This window comes from Columba livia, chromosome 4 (genome assembly GCF_036013475.1).
Source record: "Columba livia isolate bColLiv1 breed racing homer chromosome 4, bColLiv1.pat.W.v2, whole genome shotgun sequence".
Classification (NCBI taxonomy): Eukaryota; Metazoa; Chordata; class Aves; order Columbiformes; family Columbidae; genus Columba; species Columba livia.
This window is the reverse complement of record NC_088605.1, coordinates 54,320,470-54,339,351: the sequence shown is the minus strand read 5'-3', so window position 1 is coordinate 54,339,351 and position 18,882 is coordinate 54,320,470. Positions and strand designations below refer to the sequence as shown.

General features: G+C 39.0%; 1 protein-coding gene across 3 annotated transcripts in view; it reads right to left on the bottom strand.

The window, feature by feature from the left end:
- Nucleotides 1–18,882, bottom strand: part of PTPN13 (protein tyrosine phosphatase non-receptor type 13) — a 120,801-nt gene that overhangs the window by 66,824 nt on the left and 35,095 nt on the right. For all 3 annotated transcript variants that reach the window (XM_065061800.1, XM_065061801.1, XM_065061802.1), the window contains exons 3-6: nt 18,082–18,251; nt 12,904–12,969; nt 10,252–10,437; nt 7,533–7,626 (exon numbers count right to left, since the gene is read on the bottom strand). In XM_065061800.1, coding sequence (XP_064917872.1) covers nt 7,533–7,626; nt 10,252–10,437; nt 12,904–12,969; nt 18,082–18,251 — 516 coding nt within the window. The remainder of the gene's footprint in view (nt 1–7,532; nt 7,627–10,251; nt 10,438–12,903; nt 12,970–18,081; nt 18,252–18,882) is intronic.

Sequence of the window (18,882 nt, the reverse complement as noted above, 5' to 3'; positions counted from 1 at the left end):
TGTTGGAGAGGGGCCACAGAAGGCCACAAAAATGACCAGAGGGCTGGAACAGCTCTGCTGTGAGGACAGGCTGAGAGAGTTTGGGGTGTTCACCCTAAAGAAAAGGCTCCAGGGAGACCTTATTGAGGCCGTTCAGTACGTAAAGAGGCCTATAAGAAACATGGGGACAAACTTTTCAGCAGGGCCTGAATAAATAAGTAATGGTTTTAAACTAAAGGAGGGGAGATTCAGACTAGATGTAAGGATTTTTTTTTTACGATGAGGGTGGTGAAACACTGGCCCAGGTTGCCCAGAGAGGTGGTAGATGCCCCATCCCTGGAGATATTCAAGGCCAGGCTGGATGGGGCTGTGAGCAACCTGATCTGGTTGAAGATGTCCCTGCTCGTGGGGTGGTCTAGATGACCTTTGAAGGTCCCTTCCAGCCAGAACAATTTTATGATTCTATGAGCTGTCCCATCAGAAACCAGTGTAGGAGACATTCCACTCCCGAGCTGCTCTTCCACTCTACTGAGTGGAGACATCTACAGATCTTTAACTCATGTCCAAATTGACTTATGCAGCCAACATGAGTTTTTCACATAGTACCAAAAGGAATCTACAGCTGTCCTCAGTATTCAGTCTTGAGACTGTAAAATTCTCTTGGATATCTTTCATCTTTCCTTCAGTACTCTCCCCATTCCCACTTCTGCTTTTCACGTATCTGGGCACTTCTTCCCACCTTTGCAAAACCCATTCCCCTCTACATAACATAACTTCAGAAGCTGTTCCCAAACTGTCTCATAGTGTCAACATGAGCTGTTTAAGAATTATCCTGAGAGAAAGGTAAAGAAAAGCCTAATGGGCAAATGTTGCACAGCCTACTCATGGTGGGCATCCTGAGAGGGCAAATGGAAACAAAGCAGAAACACAGAATTTTCAGATCCATACTTCATACCAGCCCAGCATCCGTCCTGCTCTCAGCAACAGAGATCAGTCATGGACAAGACTTCTCAGTAGAGAAGCAACTCAATTGCAGATACCACGAACAAATTTGATTAGGCAATCAGCAATCAGTCCAGGCCAATTCTTCTATTTTAATAACTTAAAACTGACCTCATCCCTCCTTACTTTTTTAAAAATACATTTATAGACTTTGTAAGTCACAAAACCAGGCATCTTCACTTTCCACCCCCCGCCCCAGGCTTCCTCACACTGCCCTCAGCATTAATTAGATCAAAGGTCTTTAATGACTGCAATAAGTCTCTTTCAAGCACAAGACTCATATCTCTGGCTTTGAGCTAGCAGAACACCTCCAGAATAGAGCAGACTGGAATCACATGCCCTTCTGTGACACTATAGTCTTCAAACCACTTTTCCAGTATATTTCTCTCACCCTCAAACACATATTTTCACTCGAATGGCATACACAACTACAAATTCTTTAGGTCAATAGGCCACCAACTTTTTTTCTCTGTCTTTTATGATAAAATGTGTGGGAAAATAAAGAGAAGAACTACCATTTAAAAATATATATGAATAACAAAGTTCCAACTAATGATCAAAAGGAACTTGACTGCATAATGGAACTTATATGTCTTTAAATTCTAATGGATGTTGAGATTCTTGTTATGACTTTCCTTAAAAAAAAAAAAAAAGGCTTGTGTTTGTAATGGAAATGCCAGAAAGCCAGAGACCTATCCAAAGTTTCTTGACTCCACTAAAGACATTAAGTATCTCGCCTGAGACCACACAGAGCTACTCCATGCTTCAGTTACCCAAGAGTATAACAGGACAGAGAAGTGGTTCCCTGCTTGCCACTGATGGTAACAGGACAAGCAATTAGCAAATAAGATCCTACAGCATGTAAGTAACTTCAACAGCCAGGCTTTCCCCTTCCCCAAATATTTCTCTGCTGAACGAACCTCTTCTTCATGCTCATCTGAATAGTATCTGGGTTCTTGATTTCATGTATTGCCCTTAGGTGTTTATCCTCCACTTGATGTTACATTAGTGCAATTATTTATAATTACTGTAAATAATTCTAATGCAATTATAGTAATTGCATTATTCCAAAGTATAATATATAGTGAGGGAATATATATAATAAAAATAGCAATTAGCCACCAAGAGTTCACTTTGTAATTCCCTTCTGGCACTAAAATAAAAATCTAGTTTTCCACACACCTTCAACTGGCAGAAGTTGTATTTGCTAAATGACCATGGATCTGTTTCCTTTTTTTCCCTTTGGTGTCTTCAGCTATAAATGCAATTACAGCCTCTTTGACAGCAGTGTCAGTCACAAACCATCTTTTACTCACACTGACAGTAATCTGTTTGACTTTCCTCTGAGCAAGAGAGCCGTTATTTGGTCCTAAATTCAGTCTGTCTGCAACTAGTTGCGTACCAGCTTGGTCATCCAGGCAATTGATCACATATTATGTAAGTGCAAACACTGCCAGTGCCATCACAGGCTGTATCTGTTTCTACTGAATAAACACAGCTCAAGTTTCTTTAAAGCCTGATTGCCTTTTGTTTGTACAAAACAAAATACCTTTTTCAGCTCTATTTTAGCAATGCTTATGTATATACATGTATACAGACACACGCTGTTATTGCCAGACCGGAAGGTCTGAAAAGAGGAAATTATTCTACAGGAGTTTAAAAAACGTCTCCCACACCACCTCTGAGCAGAAAACAGAATAAGAGAAAAACCCTTATCCCAAGACAATGAAGTTATTTTCTCAAATCTGAGTGGGCAGCTGATGGAGGAGTTGGGTTTGCAATCCCTTTGGGGTAGGCTGAGAGCCAAATAGAAGACAACAGGGCCAGATGTGGCCTACGGGTTGACTGCTACAAATGACACCTCTTTCTTTTTGTTTAAGTTGTTGCAAAAATCCAAGTTTCAGATATAACTACTCCTACAACAATGCACTCTTTGTGAAAGAAAAAATGAGCTGGACACAAGAACTGCTAGAAGCGCTGGAAGTAATGGCCAAGCTATAAATCCTGTTGAACAATTTGTGTTCTGCTTTGGACTGACATGACCCCTTTAGCAAAAAACCAAATACCTTTAGAAACCAGGCATCTTGTTCAAAACTGGGGTTGCAAACCTTGCTAAGCTGCACTTCATAAAAGCAGCATTTTACCTATTACCTTCCTCAGCACCTTTGCAGAAGAGAGAAACTGCACCTTTTCTCTTTCCCACTTGGTTTATGGGCCAATTTCTTTCTGGTACACATCTCAACCAAAAAGGCAAAAAGGCCACTCAGCAATTCTCCTCCTGGATTTCTGCGCACCCTGGGAAAACCTCAGTCACAGAGCTGCTTTTCTGCATTGAGACAGCATTTGACACCTCTGGTTTGGTTTCCTCACTAATCTCTGTGTCCATTCTTGTTCTGCCTCCAGCATTCCGAGTTTGTCCTCAGCAGCACCACTGTGACGGCAGCTCCAACGCTGCCAGGCTGGAGCCACAGCAAAGCTGCAGGAACCAAACTTAGGCTTAAAAGATCCCTGTACCAACACCAACCAGCAGTATTGCTGGATGCAAACAGGAACAGTTACTGGAGGAAAACACGCATGGTTTCTGGAGCACAAAAGAACACTTCTGTTTGTTTGTTTTAAATATTCATCTGGCTTCCATTTGGTTTTGCTGAACTCTGGAAAGTTATTCTCCACCTACTCACTTCTTTTTTTCTAGTACTGAGGAGACAGGGGGGAAAAAATAGTATTTCCAGATGGGAGATTTTCAAGTCATTGGAATTAACTTCAAGTTGTATTTTTTGATAAGTTAAAGCTGTGTGCTTGGATTTAGCAAGAAAATGAGTGTTTCAGTTGACACATGGAAATCATCACTATAAACCATTTCTTTATAGACTAAAAGCTGCATTTTCACCTAAATGCAGCACTAAACCGATCCACAAATGATTTCCCCGGATGAAAAGCAAAACGGTACATTTTCTTCTGTGCAAGAGTTTTTGCTGGGCAGCTACATTAGTAATTTTTATTCCAGAGCAGGGTAACTAAAAGTTAGAATTTCCTGTTAAAATTAAAATCAACTTCACTTAGCCTTAGAATCTTTTATTCAGTTTACAACACCTACCATTTTTGCTGCATCTGACTAAGAGTATAGTCTAATTAAACAGGGACTTTATCAACAGCTAAAATTTTGTTCAGGATTTCCAATTATTTTGTGTTACATACAGATAAGGTGAACCTTAATGATCTTTTAAAAACGGCATATATTCTTTTAGCAGAGACAAAGGTGGGAATTTTGCAGGATACCACTGTAGCATTGTAACACACAAATTTAACTCAGGACAGTCTACCACACTGCGCAAGTTGAGTTAAAAGACCCTGTGAAGCAAAGCTAAGATGTCTGTTAGCTAAATCTCTTTAGAAAGAGGAAATATCTCTGCAAAGGTCTGTTCTTGTTATTCACAGATCATCAACACAGTCAGAACTTTGTAAATAAACACAAAAGGTGACTCACCAACGCTTCCCTGGTGCAGGATTTCAAGTTACAGAGATTCCAGACAGGCTTTAAAGAGAGTGTGCATCCTTTTGAAGGACAAGTGACATAGTTTGTGGCAAAAAGAGTAATGTAATGAATTAATTCTTGCTTCATATTTGGAAGAGTTTCACAACTACTTACTCTTTTGTCACACCAAAATCATTTTATCAAGCAACTTCCAAAAATAATTCTTGAAGACTCTTAAGCTCTAAAGTGTTTTGAGTTGGAAACTTAAATAACACTCATTGGTTCAGATGACTCACAGCAGTTTTTGCCACTTCTATTTCTACTGGCCATGTCAGTTCCAACATACTGTGTTCTGAGTATGACTTGACTGAAAGTAAACATTCTTTAATATCAATTTAATATAAATTAGTTGTAGAGTCAGCCCTGCCATAAAGTTCATTCACCAAGATGACCACAGAAAACGAGTCAAGAAGGGAGAATATCAGCATGAAGCTATTTATTAATTTAGTAATTATCTTTAAGATGTAAAGATGGAAACAAAAAGCTGAAAATGTCCAACCTTGGTACATACGGAGAGTAAAATATCTGATTTAAACATATGAAGTGGAAAAATATTTCAAAACATTTGTCCTAAGACAATAATAAAGACCCAGAAGTAGTAATTTTGGATGATCACAGTACAGAAAACTCATCTTGACATTAATGACTTTCCTAAACTTAAGGCAAAAATCTTAGCATTTTTCAAAGACTGCAAACATCTAAGGTATTAGTTGGCTACTCTCCAACTAGAAGCACATCTTCTTGCTGAACCATCTCTGTGTTCACAAACTCGGCATGATTTATCAGCTATCTTAAGTTAGACATTCATAGTAACATTCTGATAGTCTTGAGTTAATAATAAATGCCTTAGCTCTACACTGCTTTTTTCTCCATTAAATACGATTTTAACAGTGACTCAGAATTTCACCTCAGTCACTATAAAACAAGTCTTCTGTCCTGTCCAGCAAAGACCTTTGCTTACTTTATTTACTTCCTTAAATATGCTGGTAAAATGACTGGTAAAATTAGACATGTTCCTATGTGTGCCCCCACACCCACAATTGTCCCAGTGCTAAACTGGGCCCTAACTGCCTTTTCAGAGAAGTTAAACCCAAACATTTAGAGAAAAGATGACGGACATAACTTCTAACTTATTAGAAAGACATTTAACTCAGAATCATAATCCCACCTGGGAGTTTACTACCTAAGTGTTTGCTGTTTTGCAACTGGCATAAGAAGTGTGTATTTCAACTACCCACAGCAGCAAAAACAGTAGCGTCAACAGGAAAAAAAAAAAAAAAAAGATTTTACTTTTCTATTTTTTTTTTTTAATTGTTTTGTTTGGAGTTTTTTGTGTGTGTTTTTTAGTTTGGTTTGGTTTTTTACCATTACTAATTTTCTTAAACTCTCACCTGGCTGTTTACTTGTGGCTCTTCAATCAATGAGATTATCATCGGTGTAATTAGTACTACATTCCACCGTTCACTTTTCCATAAATCTAAAAGCTCTGCCCCCAGGGCGGCAGATCCATGCTGCTATTGGCAGCATTTGCAGCAGCAAACCAGCATACAGTTACAGAAAAATAAATAACTGAGCATTAAATTGCCCTGAATCAAATGCGAGCTGTCTCTCATTAATATCAGACATGTATTTCACTAGGTCCTCACTAACTTTCAAATACATAACTCAGTGCATACACCAAGAGGAAAGCTGGATTCATTATGTGTGGATTGTTTTCTTACATTTTGCATTTTACTGACAGTCTATATTCCCTGAGGACTCAGTGAAATGGAGATCAAGGAATGAATTGAAGATCAAAATACAGAGAAATAAGATGGTGCTAGTAAGACATACCAGGAAATGGGACTGGTAATAGAAGTAGAATTGGGAAATGTCTTGGGGAAGTTACCAGGGTTGTAAGCCCTCTAAGGAAAAGGAGAAAAATAATGAGAGTGCCACAGGTAACCAATGTGATACAAAGTAACTGAAATACCTTGGAGTAGAAACAGTACAGAAAGAACGCAAAAAAAATAAAGGAACGACTGACTTAATTTCCGTTCCTTTCTGAAAATAAAGACTCGAATAACAGAAAAAAAAAGTATTTTTTGCTTCTAGGGATAAGGTGAAGAGAGAAGCCTAACACCAAGTTATGACACACAAGCAATGACTGAAACACATTTTTGCTGGCTGACAGCTCATCTTGACAAAAAGAGGAAAAAAATCAAGTATTCAAGAGCCTCTCATTAATAACTAGTACCTTCGGGACCAGGCTTGGACTGTTTTCACTGGAACAAACAGGGATGCACAAACATGCATTCCCTGGAGCATTCTATGCAAGCAGGTACTTTCAATATACTTAAGAGAAATAGGGTTTAGAGGATGAGGACTATTGAGCCAGCTTGATAGCTGGGGGTTATCAAGCTGACTCATTTAACAAATATGACATGGTCCTCCTTCCACTTATGAGTGGTTTCCTCTTTCCTTACCTCCCTGAAGCAATGGTACAATCCCACCTGGCCTCCATGTCCACCTCTCACTGTCAAAGCACAGCAGAACTATGATGGAACATAGAACACCTCTCTTCAGGAAAACAGAAGAGGTGGAGAAAAACTTTGTGTGCAGAGAAAAGAGCCCAGGGCTGCCTGGGAAGCAGGGACAGAGACTGTGTACAACTAGAGCTATGGAAGAGATAAAGCCAAGTCCACAGGAAAGAGGGAACTAAGAAAAACATTCCTGTTCCTGTAGCTGATCTACTTTCAGCTGAAGATTCCCTTCTCCAGAAACAAAACTTTTGACCGACAACCTTTAAAACCCGTTCCTACCATCAGGACTGAACTGTGAGAAGATGCTTATTTTCTTGAAACAATTATTCTCATGTCACCACACCAATGCTTAGGTAGACATTGAATCATCAGAGTTCTGTGAATGTCAGCAAGTGCTCCCCTATTCAGTTTCTCTGGCTGCAAAATCTACCAAAACTTGGTCTTCCAAAGGGCTCTCTTTGTTGCCATAATCCTTACTGCAACGAAGCACTTACCTGTGGGAAGTCCTTTTCCCCTCAGCCTCTCCCGAATAGCCTGGCTCCTGTCTGGCTGTACTCTTCTGTCTCCATTGCAAGAAAGTTGATCCACCTGCAACATGGACAGTAACACAAAGTCATATATCGGAAGAGTTCACAGTAGCATGAAACAAGTGTCCATTAGGTAAACGCATTGGTTCATAAAAAAAAAAAAAACAGGTTCAGCAGTGAGAATGTCCCCTAGAATTATCCATATTTGAATAATCTGTGCATTATTTTTACTACACATTTGGTCTACTTTTTTCCAGTAAGTGTAGATTAAGTTCACAAGTGTGTAACTTAAACATTCCAGCCCTACAGCAAACCAAAGGGACAGCAACACTCAAAAACCTTGTTCCATGTGTGCAACATGACTGGAACTTGTGATTGGCCTGATGACTTTTCTGTGTAACAGGGAGAAAGGTCTTGTACCTGAAAGTTTTAGGCTAATACCTCAACACAGGTTATTACACATGTAAAATCTCATCCACTTGTGACAAGCCTCTTCCTTATCCCTCAGGCACATTCCTGTCGTGTGTCAGACTTAATTATTCCCATTAGTAACTTTTAACTTTTTTAATTTAATCACCACTTCCCTAAAAAATTATTTCACATCTACAGTCACTCAAAGAAGAGCTACTTTGCTGCAGCAAAGAATCTTAGGTTAGGTCTTTTGATACAGTGTGAATCAGCCTGACTTGGACAGTGGCTTAGTTGGGAGATGGGAAGGAGAAATTGAGCAGTCTTCAGTGCCTCACAGTCACAATGCGACTCAATTAACATAAACCAGACTGAACCAGTCTTGTGCCATACTGCCCTCTACAAATCATATTAATGTGGAAAGTGAAAATATTCAAACAGGACCTTCCAGCTGTGCTTTAACGACCACCAAATGACCTGCTATAGAGCTAATACTCCTCCAGCCTTTGAAAAGGCAAATCAAGATGGGAGGTACACTGATCTTGGAATTAGAAGTTGTATCATGGTTTTGAAAAAAACAATTTGATGTGCTTTCCTTACTCACTTAAAAATTCAAGCACACACACAGAGCACTAAATATTAAAACCAGTAAGGATGGCTAGATAAGGTGCACAAAACCACAGCAGCACAGCTATGTTGTTCTTCTGTCAACACTCTCTTCTACTCGGCTATTTTGTTCTCGTCTTCTTGCAAAGCCAATGCAGTGACATGTTATGAATTAGGTTAAAAAGGTTCCTGGCAGAGGACATCTAGAAGATGAGCAAAACTTTAGCACTGGATAACCTCCAGCAGTCCCATTCCTTCATTATCAACATGGTCTAGGAGACAGGAACACACTTGCTAGGTTCAGCTCACCACCGGATTTGGGGATGTGCATTTGGGACCAGCTATTGCTGCCTTGGGCAGGCCAGTCCAGACGAGTCTGTCACACCAACCTCAGGCTCCCTCTGAAAGTTGCTGACAAGAACAAGATGACGAAAAGCTGAAAAACTGCTAAGCAGAAAGGGCCATTAAGAACTTGGAGACTAATGACTCACTCTCCATGCTGGTTGTTTCTATAGCTCGTGGCCTGATTTAAGGTTTGGATCTTTATTTTAATAGCACCACTGATTAAGGCCTTGTAGGCCTTTATTTCATTGAATCACAGACTAACTCCACTTGGCAACTGCACAAGACTTCAGACGTTACAGCGAGGAGCACCCGACTGACAGACATAACCTCACAGACTAGACAATGCTTTGTGGAGCTCAGGCTCAGCCCTACTTCTGAGATTAGATCATAACAAAAGGGTTTTTTTTTTTAAATAAAGCATTATCAAGTCAAACACTTTTCTCACAATTACAGTGCTGTCTATTCAGACACTGATTTTCACACTGGCATAACCCCTATGAGATAAAAAAGGAGTTTCAATGGTATAAAACTGGATAGAATTCAGGACCATTGTGGGATATCATTCCAGCAGTAATAAACCACTTGGCATTTGTTATGATTATAAACAGAATACAAGCAAAGGAAATACTGGCCAGAGAACAAGCTAACAATACTGATAATTTATGGCCTGCCTTCCTTTCTACTCAGAGCCTTAAAATTATTTAACTATACTGAAGTTATGCTGTAACGGTTTAGGTGAAGGGAGAGGTTGCCTGTCAGGATTGGTAGATTTCAAGATGAGTTCACATAATTTCTTTCATTTCTGAAAACAGTTTAATGCACTTGTCATCATTAGACAATAACGTCCTCCACAGTAATGATATCCAAGAGCTGAGCAGAAGTGGAAGAGGATTGGCACACCACCTAAAAAAGTCCTTCTTCCTCTTAATAAGCAACTCTCCAGAAGTCAAGCAGAACTTCAAAAAAGAAAATGGACAGGCACCATTTTTGAAGCATCTCAAGTACCAAGAAGTCTAATGCTTGCCCAAAGTTCATGATCTTTTTTGTTCTCCAGTTTTTCCCTACTTTTCTTTCAACAAAGACAAATGATTCAGAAAATTATCTTGCTCAGAAACAGCTGCTGTGAATACATATTGCAGGAGGAACTGTGAAGTGCACAAATTGTTACCAAGAGGAGAGAAGCAATTCCCTCCTTTCAACACTCCCCCTTATCAAATTGCAACATAATCTAACAAGAGGAAGAATGACTGAAGGGTGACTCTGATTTAGCACCTTTGCTCTCTTCCTGCTCACCTCTAGTATTCCTCAAATACTGACAAAGACTTACCCCAGACAGGCTTCCCAGAACCAATCTGACCAATTGCTTCACGTATGAAAAAGAAGGGGCACAGTTACTATTCCTTATGTGGGCACTGCAGGCATCCAGAACGGTCCGTACAGATACACGGGCATAAATGACGTCTTCACACATGCCAAGGAGGATGCTGTTGAGATGATCTCCAAGTTTGATAGGCTATAATGGCAAACAAAACCAGGAGGGATGGAAGGATCTGTTTTAATAGTGGCTTAGGATACACACAGAAACAAGAGATATTCAACATTGTAAAATAACTATTCACGAGATTTATTGCCTACGTTAACTGAGTGACAATTTTGAAGTCACCATCTAGGTGGTGAAAAAACAGCAGTTGCAGAACAGGGCATGGGTACTCAGCATCTAGATTTGATTCCTACTCTACAACAATCTGGTTCAACCAAGCTGCCTAATCTGTAAGGTCAGGACACCGACACTTTTCCCTTCTCAAGGGCTTAATCACTAGCGAAAAGTTTCAGCAGAAATTTTCTCTGTTGTTTTGGAGCATTCTGCCAGTCACAAGGATTAAATTCAATCCCCATTGCAACCATTCTGTAACCCTCTGTCTGCTACACTCATTTTCTACCATTCCTCACCAATATTTGCAGCAGCTGTGTGAGTATTTCTAAAGTCCAATGACATCATCAAACCATATCAATACAAAAGTAAGGAATAAAACAGTAAAGTCACTGGTTAATAAAGCAGATCTTCACAGTTACAGGACAACACCCATATAGTTAAGAACCATGTAGATTTAATTCTCCACTCTCCATTCAGTTGATCCAGCACACTGTATGTGGAATATCACTTCTCAGGGCACGCAGTAGTCTGCAACTTGTTCTCTGATGCCGCAGGCACTTGGGACTTAGGCTTTCTGATCTGCAACTCTCCCAAAGTGGGTGGCTACCCACAAAGTACAAGTGTTGTCATGGTTTTTCCTATCACGGAGCACTTCAAACCTTTACAATCCTCCAATCTTCCCTGTATTAGTGCTCTTAAACTGCCCCAATAAAAAGTATTCTGGACTGTCCTGATTTAATTAACATGGGCTTTCCCCGACTATCTGTCTAGCACTTCTTCTAACTAATAATAAAAATCGCTCTTCCATTCAACCAGACTCCCAGCAGAGAAAGCAGAGAAGCATCTCATTAACCAACACAGGCAGGCAAATATGAAGAAAAAAAAAAAAAAAAGAAAATCCGCACACAGAAATTAACACTTGTAATTAAAGTAATGCCATTCACAGACTGCTGGTTTGCCTCCAATAACTCCACAGAGCAAGGGGCCACATCAGAACACCTCAATGTAAATTCTATACTCCCCCTTTCTTTCCTGACCACACTGCCTTTAGAAAAATTACTATTATATCAAAACGCAGAGCACTCCTTCCCACACATTACTGTGAAACTGTTGCTACAATCTAATACCAAAGGAAGAAACAAAGAAAAAGGGGGCTAAAATTCATGCCTACTTTCTGCTCAACACCTATTTCTACCTACCTTGAGCCATTCTCCCACTACAGCTTAATACTGTTCCTTTTATATCCTGTGAGACAGGAGAACAAATAAAGGGAACAGGAGTCTTAGAAAATACTGTGCTTTTGGAACAGGCACAGGAGGCATCACAAAGAAGAATCCCTAAAAGAGTCACAGCTTCAAATTGTCTTGAGTGTTGCATTCAGGGAGCTACTTCTAACTCAGTACAACTGGGAACCCAACTACCCCTCCATTAAAGAAAATACTAGGAACCGAACACTTAAATTGCCAAAGAACCTTTCAAAATTCCCTTCCTTACCCTTACATATAACAACTAGTAGGACTGAACCCAAATATAAAACAGACGTAGATTACCTTGTTGAGCTATGCAGTGCTCTGCCAAATCCCACAACTGCAAGTTCATCGTTAAATGCTTTTTTGGCCATATTTCATCTTATTTTCACTCTTTTAGATGTTGACTTAAAAGTTTAATTGGGGGTGTGGAAGGAGCACCCAGGAAGATGATGAATCACATCACCTTCACTCATTTTTGGAAAGACAGTCTAGAAGTTCTGCTGGACGTCAGAGATAAAACCATTGTGCAATAACACCCAGCTCTACGCAATCTGCGACTGTGTCTGCATCAACTGACAAATCAGCAGCAAGAGTATACTCCCTGTTCCAAACAATTCATACCCTTTCTTGGCCATTGTGTAACTTAAGTATCTGTATGTGCCAAGCCCAGACTCTCAGCAGTTATGGCAGCACAGAGAATAAATTGCTTTAGTAGGACTAAAGCAACGATGTTACCTAAATGTTTGTTTTTATATAAGCCTAAAACAAAACAACTTCTTTTCTTCTTTGTCAGTGGCTTAAACTATTGACTTTCAGCCTGTGACACTACAGGATAGACTAGTCCAGATATATCTTCACTGAAACCAACAGAAATGTAGCATCAGCAGCTTCTTTCTGCAAGAGGACACCACCATCACCCTTCCCAGGCTTCACGGGAGCAGGCTCCAAGCACAGGAATTGAATCCCACTTTTCAGTGCCTCATCATGACACCTTGTCATGTGAACCCAAATGCAGATTTGTTCAAACTATCAAATCCGAAGCTGCAATATTAAACAAAACTAAATAAAACGTTACCTGACTTTGAGGGACTTCATGGTCAGCTCCCCAAAAAAGTGCCATGCCAAGAGAATAAATATGGACCTGTCAGAAGACACAAGATATTTGTCAGTTCATTGAACAGGACTGGAAACACAAAGCAGGCCTTCAAAACAAAGCAACTAACTTAAAATAATTTTGTCTATATATTTTCCTGGTATTTAAGTTCAGTTGTCTTTGAAATTGTTCTTCCCCTTTGACGTGAGGGTCAGAGAAGCAAATCCTACTTCTGCAATACATCCTGCAACTAACTAGCACCTCTGTTTTCTCTGATCCATTTTAAACCTTCATCTCATGTCGAAGTCAGAAATACACATAATTCATGCCACCTGCCTGGTCTGGGGTACAGACGGCATGGCCATGTCCAAGGCTCCTTAAAACTTTGGTCTGAAGGTAAGGTAGACCTTAGCAGGACTCAAAACTGAGCTACTACTGTCAAGAGATCCCCAAAACCAGGATTAAAGGGAAAAATACCCCTGAGAATATAAGCGCATCAATGTAGAAAGCCATCACCTTGTCATTGATATTTTAAAATACAAATGCAGTAATCTTTACACACATAATTAATGATTAATATAAACATTAACAATATTAATATATCTTCAACATGTTAAGCCCATCAAGACAGGGAAAACAAGCTTTAAATACTGCAGAATTAAGAGCAAAAAACATATACTGCCACTATAAGTGATTTTGAAAATGAAACTGGCAAATAAGTGCAGAAAGAAAGGCAGCTTTTCTGCACCGTGTAAGTAACATACACGAGCAATGGGACTTTCTACCAAGTTATGAGTAATACTTCTGCTACTTAAAGCAAGAAGTTTATTAAATAATTGTGCACGCAATGAGCAACCATTACAGAGACAATGATGAATTAAAAGTCATTCACTGAAGCCAGCCTTGTCACTAACTAAAAGAAAAACATTTTACTTAAGTCCTCGCTATACACATTGACAAGATCTGTCCAGGCTCAGGTACAGATTTTAAAAACTTATCTGTAAACTAAGTGTACAAAGGTGATGGATGGACTCAATAGAACCTACAAAAATATGAAACTAATTTTCTTCTTCTCATACTAAACCCAAACAAAAAAAGCACACCACCCCCAAGTGAGTACAGCACTTAAAAAGTCTATTATCAAAATTGTTAATTCCAATCAGAGAAGTGGTCATGGTCCTAAGCCTATCAGTGTTCAAGAAGCATTCGGACAATGCTCTTAGAAATATGATTAAATTTTTGGGTTGCCCTGTGTGGAGTCTTGAGTTGGACTCCATGACCTTCACGGGTCCCTTCCAACTCAGCACATGTATTCTATCATTCTGTGATTCTGAACTTCAACATCACAAAAGGTATTTCTGAAGAAGAGACATGCACCACCCTCAACAAAAAATACTATTGTACAACCACGCAATCAGACTTCTAAACTAAAACATGCTACCCTACTAATCTATCTGAAAACAGCTTTAAAAATAAAACGCAAATTAGAGCAGTCTGTGATATTTTACTTCATCAATGATATTTCAAGCTTTATATGAACTAAAGGAGGTTTTCCAAGTACAGCATTGCAAAGTTACTTGCAAGCCACTACTACGTATCAATTACTTTTTGGATTTCAACATAATGCCTGCACACATTATATCATGCAACTCTCTCCTACTTCATACACCTTAACTTCAAAAATAAGATACATAGTCCCGACTGGTGTTTGACTGTTCCCCTTAAAATTTTCTAACTGCTTATTATAGTTTGACAGCCTTAGGTTGTGCCAGGTAGTCAGGAGGGAAAAAAATATACAAATATGACAGTCTGTTTACAGGATTATAACTGCTTGACGTTTGTGAAGCACCACATAAAGTTCCTTAGAATAAGAGATCATTCCAGCATGAAAACTAGGCAAAAAACATCTATTGAAAAATTAGGTTGCAAACCCTCAAGAATTCTGCTAATTTCAAATGATCAGTAACTAATAAGTAGTTTTGTACATCACTACTTAATAAACATTCATACTTACAATACTCTTTCTCTCTCCAGATGAAGTAACCTTTGCTTCAAGAGGCATATAACACATCTCTTCAAAATGAAAGCACTTATTCAAAAGATTCTAGTTCATTTAAAAACTATGATTCTTCTAATATTTTCCACAATACACAAATCAACATAAAATTCATTTCTCAAATTATTATTTCATTACCATTTTGAACAGTTTGTTTACTCTATTTCCAATAAGCTTGCAGCTACCTCGGACTTATTTTGTATTGAAATCGACTGGGTGTCTTGGAATCAAAGAGGTATTCACTAACTATCACTTTTTCTAATATTTATCATTGCATACACTGTTACTTTGTGTTAGCAAGTGAAGTCATAACTCAAGAGGTGAAAGCAATCTCGTCACTGCCTGTTAAGAGGCCTTAAGAAGTGACATTTTTCTGCTTTCAGCAGCTTTCAGACATGGTCTGATTTCAGGAGAACAACCAAAATCAAAAACAGCAGATTGCCAGCAAATGAATTCAGCGAAGTAGAGCAAGTTGTAACAGAACACACGCAAACAAAAAAAAGGAAAAACTAAGAAACATGAAGTCAACATATCACGACAAATAACCACTGCATCATCCAACACGCAGATTAATACAAATGTAGAGGACAATAGCCAAAAAAAGGAGGATGCATATTTTAGCCATTTATCAGCCTTATCAGCTAATAAACCCATACTAGGACAAAAGTTTCTGTACAAAAGCTATGTTTCAGGTAGCTTTCTCCTTCTGCATGGGCAAGCAAGTAAACCCTAGAAGACTGATATGTTTGAAGCACTTTGCACAAATGTACTATACTGTGTAGTTCCTGTATTACAGATAGTCTGTTGTGTTTGGGTTCTGTTTGTATATTTTGTTAATTTTGGTTGGTTGGGGTTTTTTTTTCTTTGTTTGGGGGGTTTTGGGTGTGTGTTATTTCTTCAGTTCTTCATACACAACAGTACTTTTCTGTTTCAGCTGGACGGTCTCACATAAGCGAATGCAGGATGAGAGACTCTCAGATCCCACCTTCATTCAGACTACTGCACCCAGACATGAACCCCACACTGGCAGAACAGCTGTATTATTTCTCCACAAGGCTTTAAACTGAAAATAAGAACGGTAGCAGAAAGTTTTCTTTGAACATTTTTGTATCACCGAGGCTATCAGAGCAGCTAATTTTCCCCCACCTCAGTCTGTCCAAGAAACATGCAGAAATCAAGTGGAGTTCAAATACAAAAAAGCTTAATTTATCTCAAGCGCAAAGCTCGAAGCTTCAACCTAATGCGATAGCTGAATACCACAAGCTAAAGTGTTTTATTTAGTCTATACCTGACCCTATGAGTAATTTGCTTATGTAAAGCCAAAGTGTGCGTATTTCCATACCCAACTGTTTCTCAATGAAAACAGCAATACAGTTGCTACAGCCTTGGCTTTCAGTTTTGTCATCACCCCTCAGCAGGCAAAATTGTACTGCTATAATGAAATAAATTCACACCGCCATAATCAGAGGATTAATTGGCACTGCACATGCGCAGAATGACAGAATTTGGTCATCGCCTGTTGATGTGTTCTGTTTTTACAGGCCACAGTGGTCCCTCTGAGTATTTCCTTCCTAAAGCTTAAGAAATATCATAGGATGGTTTTTGTAGTCAGAGTTCTCTGCTTATTTCAAAAAGAAAAAAGCAACATACTAAATGAATACTGGCACTGAACAAAGAATGCAATCAGCTCTGAAGAAGGTCACAAACATGTCATTCCAAAACTTTTTTTCTAGCATTTATAAAGGCCTGTTTTGTATATTAACTTCAGAACTGGCACTAGAGGCAACGTTACTGTCTTCAACAGTGTTGTCTCTCTTGAAAGAAGATAAACAATTCCAACAGTCTGACTACAGAGCTTGGCAGCTGCATCCTACTCAACTGATCCCAAATCCTGCATTGATGTCAGCGTTATTTTTACTTTCCTATTAAAATTTCAACCTAAGCTGCCAATGTCTTAGTTTTGCCACAGATAAAATTATACATGTTTTATTATACCATTAGTTTTGACCACACTGCAGGGCAAGAAGGATGTCTAAAGGGCTTGTGAGTAACTGAGGAAACAGTGATTTTCGGTAGGTATTCAGTGCTACAGTCCTAAAGAAAACTGACTATATACAAGGCTTAGAAGAAGCTGCAAACATAAAATATTCAACACAAAAAACCATGTTTTAATAGTCCTTGTGCAGACAACAGCAACTGATGCCAATACTGGTTTCCTCTGGAGTAGGAGCATGTTGCTGTTCTTCCTGGAGGAATGTTGCCAAATGCCATAATTGTTCCCAGATTACAACAACACTGGTTGTGGCCAACTTCTTCTCTAAGGATTATCGATCCAGAGAAGCCAAGGAGATGGAAATAGAGCTCATCTTCCTCCTTACTCCCACCTCGAAATATCTTTGATGAGGCCACGGGACTGGTTTTCTGGGGAAAGCGTTACCATTTGCAACAAATTACTGTTAAGAAGACATTTGAGAAGCTAGTCATTTTGACTGTGCATATCAATGACCTGGAAGAGATCACATATGTAAAATTTACCTGCCTGAACATCTACCATTGGGGAAGAGTTAAAAAAGAAAGGTGGAAAGGAAAGATTTGTTGCACAACTGAGGAATACTTATGTTAATGAAAACAATTTTTTTCTTCAGAGATGAGTGTGGGAATATCCCAGCTTTCAAAGCCCAGGACTGCCTGAGTAATTCCTTTGCTTACCTCTCAGATGTATTTTGCTAAAAAAAAATTTAAAAATGGAAATTGTTGATGCCACTGAAATATTTTTTCTAAAAGACGGTGAAGTGTTGCTTACTGCTTACTCCTGGTTTGATGGACACTCTGTGCACCCACTGCCCAAGCATGGCTGTTAGTAGCACACATTAACAGGGACCTGCACACAGACACTTCTTCATAAGTGCATACAATCATAATCACTATTCCACTTTTGCGGACCAAAACAAAGTAGGAGGACCCCTCTCTCTCCAAGAAAATAAATCAATAGTTACATATAAAAACATGAGCCCCACAGAGACAAAAAGAAACATTTAAAGCCATTTTGTCAAGTAATCAACAGCAAAAGACAGCAGCTGCCTGCCAACAAAGAGGTACTCTACCTTTTCAACGTTAGACAGAGATGACAGAGAATGGTTCTGCAGAACCTCTGGTGCTGTGAATGCTCGCAGGTCTTGTTGGGAGACATTTTCATCAGTAAATGACACACTGCCAGATGGAAGTAACAGGAGAGACCATGGCGAAATTATGAATCCCAGAGCAGCAGGATCAGCTGTATTTAAAAGGAAAAAAAAAAAAAAAAAGAAATAAAAGAAATAAAACTATGTTGTTTGATGACCTTGCTTGATGTTATTCTATTTGCTTGTAGACACATTTAATGTTAGCCTGTGGTGTTATTAACAGAATAGATTCATACTTCCTTTTCTACCTGTGGTGCTTCGTAACCACAACATCCACCACCACAATTTTAGTCACACTAAGGAGCGACACCTATCTTTTCTGATTATTCCTTGCTATTATTCACACCAGCAAGCTAAAATACTCACAGCTCTCCTATTCTTGTGTTATGCCATTTATGTAACAGTCAACATATAAAATGATCACATTTTGTAGCATACATGTCATTAAGGCTGATGTCTACAATAAGAATGGAATTATCTCCTATACTAATATAGCACTGCTGCAGCAGCAATGATCCGAAGAGAAAAGACAAGGTTAATAGGGAGAGGAAATACTTCTTATTAGAGTAGCTGATAAAACTGGACAAACCAGAAACATTTTGAGGAACAAAAGTCCTTTTAAACCTAAAGAAAAAAAAACTCAAAACTGAAACAGAAAATAATAATTCTAGGCAGCAGTGGAAGTGGGCAAAGAATAAACCTGACTCCTTAGTAAGATCCTAC